This window comes from Choristoneura fumiferana, chromosome 6, assembly GCF_025370935.1.
Source record: "Choristoneura fumiferana chromosome 6, NRCan_CFum_1, whole genome shotgun sequence".
Classification (NCBI taxonomy): domain Eukaryota; kingdom Metazoa; phylum Arthropoda; class Insecta; order Lepidoptera; family Tortricidae; genus Choristoneura; species Choristoneura fumiferana.
This window is the reverse complement of record NC_133477.1, coordinates 868485-880544: the sequence shown is the minus strand read 5'-3', so window position 1 is coordinate 880544 and position 12060 is coordinate 868485. Positions and strand designations below refer to the sequence as shown.

The 12060-nt window shown below is 40.8% G+C and overlaps 3 protein-coding genes across 5 annotated transcripts in view; 1 reads left to right on the top strand and 2 right to left on the bottom strand.

The window, feature by feature from the left end:
- Positions 1-4: 4 nt before the first annotated feature.
- LOC141428787 (methylglutaconyl-CoA hydratase, mitochondrial) lies at positions 5-2149 on the bottom strand. The gene is made up of 3 exons (XM_074088800.1): positions 1604-2149; positions 1045-1380; positions 5-698 (listed from the first exon to the last, which is right to left on the bottom strand). The coding sequence occupies exons 1-3, from the start codon at positions 1884-1886 to the stop codon at positions 433-435; spliced, it is 885 nt and encodes a 294-aa protein (XP_073944901.1). The 5' UTR covers positions 1887-2149; the 3' UTR covers positions 5-432.
- Positions 2150-3098: 949 nt separating this feature from the next.
- LOC141428790 (EKC/KEOPS complex subunit TPRKB-like) lies at positions 3099-4747 on the top strand. The gene has a single exon (XM_074088804.1). The coding sequence runs from the start codon at positions 3235-3237 to the stop codon at positions 3772-3774; it is 540 nt and encodes a 179-aa protein (XP_073944905.1). The 5' UTR covers positions 3099-3234; the 3' UTR covers positions 3775-4747.
- Positions 4748-6277: 1530 nt separating this feature from the next.
- Positions 6278-12060, bottom strand: part of LOC141428780 (anoctamin-3-like) — a 33632-nt gene continuing 27849 nt past the window's right edge. Inside the window, exons 13-16 of one of the 3 annotated variants that reach the window (XM_074088789.1) lie at positions 11914-12047; positions 9563-9684; positions 7591-7791; positions 6278-6375 (exon numbers count right to left, since the gene is read on the bottom strand). In XM_074088789.1, coding sequence (XP_073944890.1) covers positions 7770-7791; positions 9563-9684; positions 11914-12047 — 278 coding nt within the window. In that variant the 3' untranslated portion in view covers positions 6278-6375; positions 7591-7769. The remainder of the gene's footprint in view (positions 6376-7590; positions 7792-9562; positions 9685-11913; positions 12048-12060) is intronic. The other 2 variants (XM_074088788.1, XM_074088790.1) reach the window with 2 other exon arrangements.

Sequence of the window (12060 nt, the reverse complement as noted above, 5' to 3'; positions counted from 1 at the left end):
AATTTTCAAAATTGTTTATTGAGCTAGATATTTCTCACTTAGCAAAGTAGCACAACATTGTAAAAATGCTCCAAAAATAGATTTACCATCATTTTAACAACTGTATAAGTAATAACATTAAGGGGCTGTTTCACCATCCATTGATTAGCGTTAACCGACGGTTAAATGTGATGCCGTCTCCGTCTATTCAAACAAAACAAATAGAGACGGCATCACACCTAACCACCAGTTAACACTAATCAAAGGATGGTGAAACAGCCCCTAAATAACAATATTCTTAACATTAACATTTACAATAAATTCAAGACTGAAATCACATATCATAGCAGCTGTCAGATCATGTGTTACATGCCATCACCCACCATCAGTGCAGTACTTGCTTCTGTAATTCAAGGCATCAAATGACCCATTTTGCCCCATGTAAATCTGATGTTAATGCCCCTTGTAGACAGGTTTCCTCTTCTCTATGAAGGAGAGCATGCCCTCGATGCGATCCTTCATGGGAATGTTTTTTTCATAGCACTTCTGCTCCACTTCGTAGCCGTCCTTGATGCCTAGTTGCACACCCTCGTTGATGGCTTGCTTGGCGCAGCGAAGTGCTATGGGCGCGTTGGGAAGTATCTCTCGCGCCAGCTCCAGTGACTTCTCATATGCCGCATTCTTATTATTGTTTTGTGGCACAACATGATTTGCAATGCCTGAAAGGAAATATCATATTTTAATATTTTTATTCTTTCCTCATGGTACACCTCACAGACAATTGCTAATAAGATTACAAGAATAAAGGCCCTGACCAATATACACTACACGCCATGACTGCCAGGTTGGCTACATCAAATTGGTTCAGGTTATGTAACTGGTGATGTTGCTATGGTGTCTCAGTCAGACACCATGTTTTATGTTGTAAATTCATATAGATTGCTGTTTGTCTTCTGAATCACTATGTTAAATCTATCTTGTGATGTTACACAAACATGTTGTGTAACACTTCAATTGTTAAAATTGTGCTATTGCATGTTAATACATATTAAATTCTTCACTGACCTAGTTCTTTGGCTTCCTTGCCACTGATCACCCGGGAAGTGTAGATCAATTCCTTGGCAATGTTGAGATGAATGACTCGTGGCAGTCGCTGCGTGCCGCCCGCGCCAGGGATGAGGCCGCGCCCGGTCTCCACCAGGCCGAGCTTGGCCGTGTCGGCCGCCACTCTGATGTCGCAGGCCAACGCCAACTCCAGCCCCCCACCAACCGCTACACCTTCAATAGCAGCTATAGTGGGCATCGGGAGATCCTCAATTTCAATAAAAGTCTCTCTCAGTCTACGAACAAACTTGGCAACTTCTTCGTCTGACATGTTGAACCTCTCTTTCAAGTTAGCACCTGTAAAATAAATGAAAGTTAAGAGTTATGTTCAATGGCAAGGGCGCGAAGCATTTCACCACTCTTCTGCGATTTCAAAATCGATGAATGGAATAGTCTCATCGACTCGCCTTGGAAGTATTCGGCGATTTCAGTAGCGCAGAAGATACGGCGGTCGAAACGCTTCGCGGCCTCGCCCTTGGAGCGTTTCCATATGTTACGGCCGGGTGCTGCGCGCACTGACCCGCGCAGAAGATGCCGGGCACGAGGCTGTGCAGGACGACCACGGAGATCTTGGTGTCCTCTCGGATGAGCTGGTTGACCTCGCGCATCGCGTCTACCATGCCGAAACTGAGCGCGTTGCGCGTGGCGGCCGCGTTCAGCCCGTACACCGCGACGCCGGCGTCGCCGCCCGTCAGCTTGCGGAACACCACGGGGCCCGCAGTCTCGCTCGCCGACGACAAGCCGCGCCGCCCACTCCGGCACACCGCCCGCAAACTGCTACTCAACCTTGATACCATTGTCATCGTGAATTACACTGTTTATTTCTTATGCGAGTTAATATTACTCAATACTTCCCGCTGATAAAGTTAGATATTAGGTACCTACTGTACTCGACACTTTTATTGTATCTTATTGTTATAGACGTTATAGTAACATAAAAGATTGCAGAGTATTTTTTGCGGACAGTATCGTGAGTATCGTTTGTGGTTAGTAGTCTTCTTATCAATCAAACAAACGTAGATAACGATATAAATTATCTGTTTTTTTAGGTATTTAGTTGGGGGGAGGGGGGGGGGGGTAGCACTCCGTAGCACTTAACTCAAAACAGTGTTGCCCAAAGAAAAAGTAGCTAGACATAATAATTATGGTAAAAAGTGGCTAGTTTCGAAAAAAAATACTCAGTAGAAGTCGCCAAAAGTGGCTAAACAAAAAAAGGCAACATGGGACATAAGTCTTATAATTTTATATTTCTTTCTCTTTCATTACTTATTATTTTTGGAAAAATGTATTCAAAATCGATGCCATCTTGTGATGGTCCGGCTTCTTAATTTTTTTTCGGGTTTCTTAGTTTTTTTCTACTTATTTATTGAAGGATATTCTCAGGTATTACGTAGGTAGCGCACGGAAGTACGTATTACATTACAAATTAAATTGATTGAAACAGTGGTAACTTAATTATTGTTGGTAGCTAGAAAGTGTGGCTAAAAAATTTGGCCACTAAAAATTTTTGTAGCTATTTCGTAAATGCGGCTAGATCTAGCCAAAAATTGGCTAAAGTGGCAGCACTGAGTCTCAAAACCGACATGACTTTCTTTACCGACCGAGTACGTACCGACCTGAGGGGCTACTACGAAACTCGCAAATCGAAGTTCGTATTGCCCCGTCCATTTCACTCGCGTATTAAATGACATAAGCGTCAGCGGGACGGCAACATACGAAGTTCGAATTTTGCACTCGAAACTCGAAGTTCGTATCATACCGTCCCTCTCGCTCTCGTATTAAATAGTATGTGTCAGAGAGATCGCACGACACAAACTTCGAGTTTCGAGTTTCGTAGTAGCCCTGCTAGTCCTATCCTATCTACTGCAGGGCTACGACGAAATTCGAAAATCGAAGTTCGTGTCATTCCGTCTCTCTGTAGCTTACACCATTTAATACGAGAGTGAGAGGGACGATACGATACGAACTTCGATGTTCAAATTTCAGAGTAGGCCCTCAGGTACGGTATTGTCAGGCTGGTAAAGTTGTGAAAGTTATGTCAGTGCACCACAAATCAAATCAAACAAATTGACAATGAATGTCAATAGGTCAGTCAATATACTCAATTCCACATGTTTTGTTTAATCACTACTGCAGAAACAGAGGAATACAATGACTTCCGAGTCTTATACCTGTGAACTAGATCCTGATACTAAAAGCTTCCTCAAAATATACCTTTTCAAGGACGTTCAGAATGTAGAGGCAATCAGAAATAATATCATACAGGGAGTTTGGAGTTGTGCGGTGATCAAACCTAGCTTGATACTGGATCCTTTCCAAGTAGCAGTCGCTGCCAACAGGGCAGCAGTGGCGGCGAAGCTGGGCGCCATGATCACAAGAACTGTATATGCCGAGATTCTGTACAACTTGTCTCTGTCCAAGAATATTTCACAGAGTTTAAGCAAGTTCGGAATAGAGAAAGAGCAGAATCTTCTGGTTTGCTTTATAACTACGGCTGAGAAGGATGCCAGCAGTGAAATAATACCGCTGATAGAAGGGAAACTGTGTCCAATAAGTGAAATTAGTCAATACACTGATATAAAAGACTTGAAAACTACATATAAGCTCAATAAAATAAACTGTGCCTCAAATGTTGACTTACTTGATGTTGTTGTCAGTAGAATGGTCACCAAGAACTTTGTGTCCCATTAACCCTTTATATGCTCAAAGTAAAACATACCTGTCTGTATTCTAGTGCACTAAAATATAATATGCTGTCATATAATTCCAATCTAAAGAAAAGGCTTAAATTTGGGCCTAAATACATTAAGGATGTCTTGTAGGCTTTTTTAAATCTCGATTTAAGGCTTAAACTGACAGTTCTTGTATGGATCTGACAGGACTTAAGGCCACTCAAACCTAGATTAAAAAGCCTGCAAGTGGACACTATTGTGTATATGGACACCAAATCATAGAACACATAATTATTATAATAGTAAGGTACAGCTGTGATTTGTGTACAATTATTTGTGAACTAACAGGACTGTTCAACATGTTTTATCATTATTAATTTCTTTGCATTTTGAACAAGAAAAAGGAGCTTGAACTACAACAAAAATGTCAAAATCAAAACTTTTTATCATGCAGTGTACTCGGGAGCGAGGCAGGAGTTGCTAAATTATAATCCTGGATGGCTATTCCCATTACTCTACAGTGAAAATAAACAGGCGCGGATCCAGCCCTCTAAAAAGGTTGTGGGCACAGTCACCCGAAAATCGGTAAAGTGTGAGTCGGAGTATGAACTCGCTCATTAACAGTCATGAATTCATGTCTCATAAACGACTTGGATTTGATTATTTCCTCTTTGGCCGCGCATCAAGATATTGGCCTATCGGTCTCAATAGACCGTGAAAGGTGTTGTCATCAGTCTATTAGGGTTGTGGACATGCCCATCGTGCCCACAATGGTGGATCCGCCCCTGCAAATAAAGGCATGCAGAGAATGGGAATAGCTAGGAAAAGCCAATGGAAATTATTTCAGCATTTTGCAACTTCATTTTAACCTAATTTGAAGAAAAAGAAGCTTTATGGAATGATATAATTGTTACTCCAGTCTCTGCAATGTATTTTAGGCAGTTATTTTTACTATTGATTTGTAAATGCAGAATAAAAGAAAATTATACAAATCTGAGAATAATTTATTGATACTCAATAGTTCAATACCTAGGTACTCAGTCACTTGCTTGTCAAAATCAGGTAATCAAGAATTAAAAACCAATAATTAGGGGCCGTTTCACCATCCATTGATTAGCGTTAACCGATGTTTAAATGTGATGCCGTCTCCGTCTATTCGAACAAAACAAATAGAGACGGCATCACACCTAACCGCCAGTTAACACTAATCAATGGATGGTGAAACAGCCCCTTATACTATTGAAAATAAAAACTGAAATATAGATGCACAGAAAAATAAGACCAGCACTGGGAATCGAACCCAGGTCCTCGGCATTCCGTGCCGCGTGCTATACCGCTACACCACTGCTGGACAACGGTACAGACACGAATTTCCCCTATGCACCTCATATCTCACCTTGTTTGTTTTTTATTTAGCCACTTAAGCAGTGAATTCGTGTCTGTACCGTTGTCCAGCAGTGGTGTAGCGGTATAGAACGCGGCACGGAATGCCGAGGACCTGGGTTCGATTCCCAGTGCTGGTCTTATTTTCTGGTTTTTCTGTGCATCTATATTTCAGTTTGTATTTTCAATTTAGGTTTTACGGGATGACCGTAAAAGTAAAAATTTGGAATTGAAATAAAAAATACAAAAAGATTCCAAAAAAACAATCTTCCTTATACTATTTTTACTTCTCTCATGCGACTTTAGTCTGAATATCGGGACTAAAGCTCCTTTTTATTCTCTAAGGATTAAAGTTTTTTTTTTTTAATTTATGTTGGAAACCTCTAAACAGCCAACACGGTGTTTGTGAATGGAGGATTTTTAGGCATGGAAATAACCTCAAAATTACAACTGTGCAAAAATATTAAAAACAAACACGATTTTATTTCGTGAAATATATATGAAACATATAATGCATAGTCCAATTAGTTTTTAATTTTGAAACTATTGGCTAAATATGGAAGCTTTTAAAGCGTCACTTCAAAACAATGCCTCTTTCGGCTCTACTGTAGAAGCGAAAAGGAATAAATTAAGTAGAAAAACATTAATCTATAACTTTTATTAACGAAAATAATCTAAATCTACCTAATGACAGTACAAAATTAATAAAATCAATAAAAGACAAATGAAAAGATTTAAAAATTAAAAATAACAATTTTACAGTGTCACTGAAGGGTTGCCAACCGGCACGCTGCGGACCACGGCGCCCAGGGGCACCGTGGTAAGTGGTTGCGCCGTATTGCCGTGTGCAAGGAGGTGGACAAGCCTAGGCAACGCTGGCCGGAAACCTCTGATGCCATGCGGTATTTTTTCATTGTCATCTTGTCGTCTGTCAGTCATATGTAAACAAATCATTCCGCTTGACAATCATAATAAGGAAGTTATCCTCAAAATCTACTAGGATTGAGTGATACTAAAGACAACGACGTGCACTGCCTTCAAAACCATCATCGCAAACCCGTGGCCAGTCAGAAGGTCGGCGGCGAACTTGGGTAAGTCCACCTTCCTTCGCCAACTTGGCACGGGCCGCACCAGTAAGTATTCAAGGGCGCCGAGTGGGGTTCCTGCTAATCCGAAATCTAGGCATTCTTGGTGGAAATCGAGTTGTTTCGGCGTCGAGCCCGTGCTGACTCCCAAGCTGCAATGGCGCCGGAAAGAAATATTAAGCCTGTAATGGCCCCGCTATTTGAAACATTTGGGGAACCCTGCGGTAGGCCCGACTCCAAGTGATTACAAAACACTTAAGTCTATAAAAGGGTCATCATCATCATCCCAGACTATATACGTCCCACTGCTGGGCATAGGCCTGAGCATAGGCTCTCAGAACAAGAGGGCTTGGGCCATAGTTCCCACGCGGGCCCAGTGCGGATTGGGAACTTCACATGCACCATTGAATTGCTTCGCAGGTTTGTGCAGGTTTCCTCACGATGTTTTCCTTCACCGCAAAGCTCGTGGTAAATTTCAAATGTACGCACACATGAATTTCGAAAAACTCAGAGGTGCGAGCCGGCGTTTGAACCCACGACCCTCTGCTTGAGAGGCGATAGGTCAAACCACTAGGCCACCACGGCTTCCAATAAGAGGGTACAGCAGCCTTAAACCGCCTTAGCCTGCATTTCCACCAGAGATGTGTTGCGATGCGAGAAAAGTGTTTGTCATGAATCAATAGCCTATCCTCGCCCCGCGCAGCTCTAGTGGAAACAGCTCAGCGTAGCGGAGCGAGAATAGGTAAATAAAGCGTTTCTAATGGTCCATGACAAACACTTTGTCCTAGTGCATCCTCGCACATCTCTGGTGGAAACGCGCCGTAGCCTTAAATCGCCAGTTCCGTATATAAAGGGGCTCCTAGACGGGCCATATTTTCACTGCAATATGTGGCCGGCAACTATTGGTGTCCCTGTCTAACATGTGAGTAAGAGAGGGACACCAATAGTTGCCGGCCACAAATTGCAGTGAAAATATGGCCCGTCTAGGAACCCCTTTACTTATGACAACAAGCGACGGGGCATACGTAGCTATAGCACGCGTTACTTTAAAACTTTGGTAATTGAACTAGTGGTTTGACCTATCGGCAGACGAAGCTCGCACCTCTGAGTCGAAATTCATGTGCGGAAACTGAAATTTAGCTTTCGCGGTGAACCTTTAAAAGCCCTGGGAACTACGGCCCAAGTGAGAGGATGCACTATTACTTATTCTGTGGTTAATTGGTTATAGATCGATGTTATAGATGCATGAATGATGAAGATATTTTTTTAACTATTAGGGAGAGTGAGCAGCTACATAGGGCGTATCGTATCAGTTAATGGCCCTGCGCGCGCGCAAAACATATTTGTTGAAAATGTTTTGTACTTACAGTTAAAAACTGGTATCCTCCTCAGTGGCACTCAAACAGTTACAGTACCTAGCGCACTCACCATGAAACGACAGCTCCTGGTTGTCCTTGGATACTTAGTTTGTTTATTTATAAGTGAAATGATTATGGTAGGTACACCCCACATCACCATAATCATCTGAATCTTAGATTGTGGTACATTATTGTTCGCCTTTATCCGACCTGAAAAATAAAATACCTGGCTGACTGTTTGGTTTCTTTTTAAAAATAAAGCTAATACAGGAATCTTAAAGGCTAACTAAAAGAGATTTCTTTAGGAGATTTTTTCGCCTCCGTACATCTGTTTCTCTATTATCAACAAATAATAAAACAATAACAACTGATAGATAATAAATAAAATGTTCTTTAAGCAGCCTGTGGGCAAACTACACGCAGAAACAGTACAACGCTCTGCGTATTCAAAATAATAACGCGTTCAGGATGCTGATGGGGCTACCACGATTCTGCTCTGCAGCGCTTCAGGGATGTTCGCGGAGGCGCGAGTGGACTCTTTACGCCACAATCTCGGAATGAGAGATAATAAGCTGGTAACTCGTAAACAGCTTCATTTTGATGTCCTATATGTTGTCTCAAAAGTCACATTTAATCTCGTGTCCGCGTCGTAAGTTATTCAAGGTCAAATGTCAAAAAAAAATTCGAATTTGGGCTCATTTGATTTGTCTTCGCAAGTACTTTTCACCTGAATGATGTCCAGGATCCTGATGATGGAGCCGGAAAGTGACCACAGGATATCGATAGCAAAACGACATAGCCCCGTTGAGTTTGGGCTCATTTTATTGGTTTTCACGAGTACTCTTTACCTGGATGATGTCCAGGTTCCTGGTGATGGAGCCGGAATGTGAGCACATGATCTCAGTAACGAAACAACATAGCCCCGTTGAGTTTGGGCTCATTTGATTTGTTTTTACGGGTAGGTACTTTACCCTGTATGGATGATGATGGACGTGGGCATAGGATAGTCTCTATTCATTATCTTATTCTTCTTCTTCTTCATCGTCGTCATCCTCCGGGCATGTGCAAATGTCCGTTTCACTGTCATTATCTTCGTTATCTTTAATTGTTGTTTCGAGACCTTCAGGAATTTCCGAGTCGAATGCACTCTCTTCCTCAGAGTTACTTTGTGGTGAAACAGCATTGAAGCAAGCTTGTCCATTACATTGGCCACGAACTAAAGTGAGTCATCCCGATTTTCTGCACCGACAGCGTACACCGCATCCATTCTTACAATTACAAAATATTGGTTTAAGTAAATCCTCAGGAACCGGTGGTAACGTTGTTTTTATGGGCTCCAGAAGTTCATTTTGCAGTTGCCAACCCCATTGAGGCTTTATTGTCTAAAGTACAATTCAATAGAATCTGTCAATTTTCTACATATTTAAGACACCCTATCGTGGGCACACTTGATTATATATGTCCCTGTTGTTGCAATTATCATCTAAAAGGAATCAAAAAAGAATAATAGTCACATCACAAAGCCTTAGGCAGCCCGGTGTTTATATTAGTAGGCTGGAAGTGTCTACAGGATTGTCAGATTCTATTGAATTGGAGTTTAACTCACTTGGAATCACAATCGTTTTCACCACTTCTTTCTGTCATATGGTGCAAGAAGAGGGTAGAAAGAGATGCTGAATGCGACCGCGATTGCAGCGGACAATACGGCCTCAGGTAAAGAGTACTCGTGAAAACAAATCAAATAAGTTCAAACTCGACGGGGCTGTGTCGTTTTGTTACCGAGATCCTGTGCCCACCTTCCGGCTCCATCATCAGATCAGCTTGATGGTGCCATAATCTAGCATTGTCACCCAATATACATACGTGTACCAAATTTAAGCTGAAATTAATTAGAGGAGGCCTGTGCCCAGCAGTGGGATATATGTACGCTGGGATGATGATGATGATGAGTATAGGGCTAGAATATTATGGGTGGTCCTACGTTTTAGACATCCGAACGTAAGCTTTCTTCAGTTTCCTTTCTATATCCATAATTTCAATCACCTCTCTGGAATATGCCGGGAATGCGACCTCCAACAGCGCGGCGTACAGGAGTCCCGCGACCTGTCAAACTCAAAGTAATTTAATTTAATAAATACTTATTCAGGACTGCAAGAATGGAAAGTGTCCGTTATTTCAACCCAAAGCCCGGTAATCCCTGTCCACAACATCCCGACCCAAATATTACGTTCCATGGCATTTTCTTTTCGGGGTAATATAAATATGGTATGACGAAAATATGATTAAAAAAGATTTATTGGACACTAGCTTTTGCCCGCGGCTTCGCCCGCGTGGAATTCGGTTATTGCGCGCTGTTCCCTGGGGAACTGTATTTTCCGGAATAAAAAGTACCTAGCCTGTCACTCTCTGGCCCATAAACTATCTCCATGCCAAAAATCACGTCGATCCGTCGCTCCGTTTCGACGTGAAAGACGGACAAACATACAACATACACACACACACTTTCGCATTTATAAATCAGTATGGATTGTTAAAACAAACAATGTATGAAGTTTTAGATGAGGACGAGTTGGCTGCACGACATAGCTGCACCATCCGCAGTGTCCCTTCACCATTGTGAACTAAATCCTATAGAATAGTTTCGGTACAGGTCACAGAATATTATAAATGCGAAAGTTTGTGTTTCTGTGTGTGTGTGTGTGTGTGTGTGGATGAAATTTGGTATGTAGATAGCTGGACATCTGGAATAACACATAGGCTCCTCTTAATCCCGATATTCCCACGGGATAGGGATACATAAAATCATGAAATTTCAACCGCCGGGCTTAGAGTCATTTTGTACAGTTGTTCTTAGTACCTACAACGTCAATGAAGACCACGATATAAAGCTTCGGAATTCCCAGGGGAATTTCGTAAAATCCCGTAATTTCAATTGTAACTAAACTATCAAATCGAATAGTTTACGCGTGCGAAGCTGCGGGTAAACTCTAGTTGTATGATAAATAGTATAGTTAAAATAATTAGTTTAGGTACTGAAAAGTATAAATTATATTAAGTAGAGGTAGGGTCAATATTAAGTAGAGGTAGGGTCAAGTGTCCAACAATGAAACACATAAATATCAAAATCTCATAAATCTTTTAACAGATAGAAGTCAGAATTTTTTACAGTACTTAGGTAATTTTATTGGGTTTCGGGTGACATATACAGTATACTTTAGAAATGTGTAGTAAGTCATCAAAAATATAAAAAGTAAAAAGAAATGGGAAATGTTTCACTGTGTCCACAGTGGTGTACAGAATGAAACATTACATATTTAACAATGAAACGTGACAATGTGTATTTATGTAATACGTATTTATGTCAATGCACGAATATAATCAAAACGGTTTAAATTACTTTAACTTTAATCAGCCTCATTGAATGTCCCATGCGTAAATGTTTCATTGTTGACTACCTAAGGTATTTTATATTAACCTCGAATTTTTGCCTGCTACATTGTCTCACTTTAATACGTCCACGATAATCCACAAAATTTGTTTAAAATATGTATTAGGAAAGTATCAAATATATTGAATTTGTAATCATAATTTAATGAAAAATCTACAAAAAATGCTAAAAATATTTATTTTTGTGCCAATAATACTGAAAAAGCTCCGTAGAAACGTGTTCCTTTACGTGACGCCAATGCAAAGTGGAGTACAGTGGGGGGTTCTCAAGGGTGTCCTTTAGGATTGTTGAGGAAGTGATTATGAGGAAGAAGAAGTGTCAAGCACAAATTTAAAGGATGCGGATGAGGAAGCAGAAGAGGAAGCGGATGAGGAGGATGATATGAAATATATAAATACTAGCGGACCCGACAGACGTTGACACACTGTAAGTACACACAAAAATTAATGAAAAGATTATTTTCCAGTGGACCAAATTGTGAATCTAAACCATTCTCGAATCCCCTTGAACACGCACAAAAATTTTCATCCAAATCGGCCCGCCTCTTAAATTCCTCTTAAATTTTGAGGAAGCGATAACGGAATAGGATTTTTTATTTATTTATTAGGATGCGGTAACGGTTGAGAAACTCAAAATATTACAGAACTTCCGTATTATGAGGAAGTGGAAGAGGAATCCTCAGCAACCCTGGGGGTCCTTACGCGATATGCACGATCTGGCATCGTGGCACTTTAAAATATCGCAATGTTTCACTGTGTACTTAAGTTTCATTGTTGGACATATGACCCTATATTAATTACTTAGTTTGTATATTTATTTACAAAGAAATAGTATAAAACACGAAACAAAAAAGATAAGTTACAATGAGAACTCTTCTTACTTACCGAAAATACAAAATACAGGTAGTATTTGCCGAAACTGACTAAGTGGTATTCTTGTTTCAGGGCTAATTCGTCAGCATATAGAGCCAAATAAATTACTTGATTAGTTTTGTTTTTATTAAAAACTTCAAATAAACCTGTTGGAAAAAA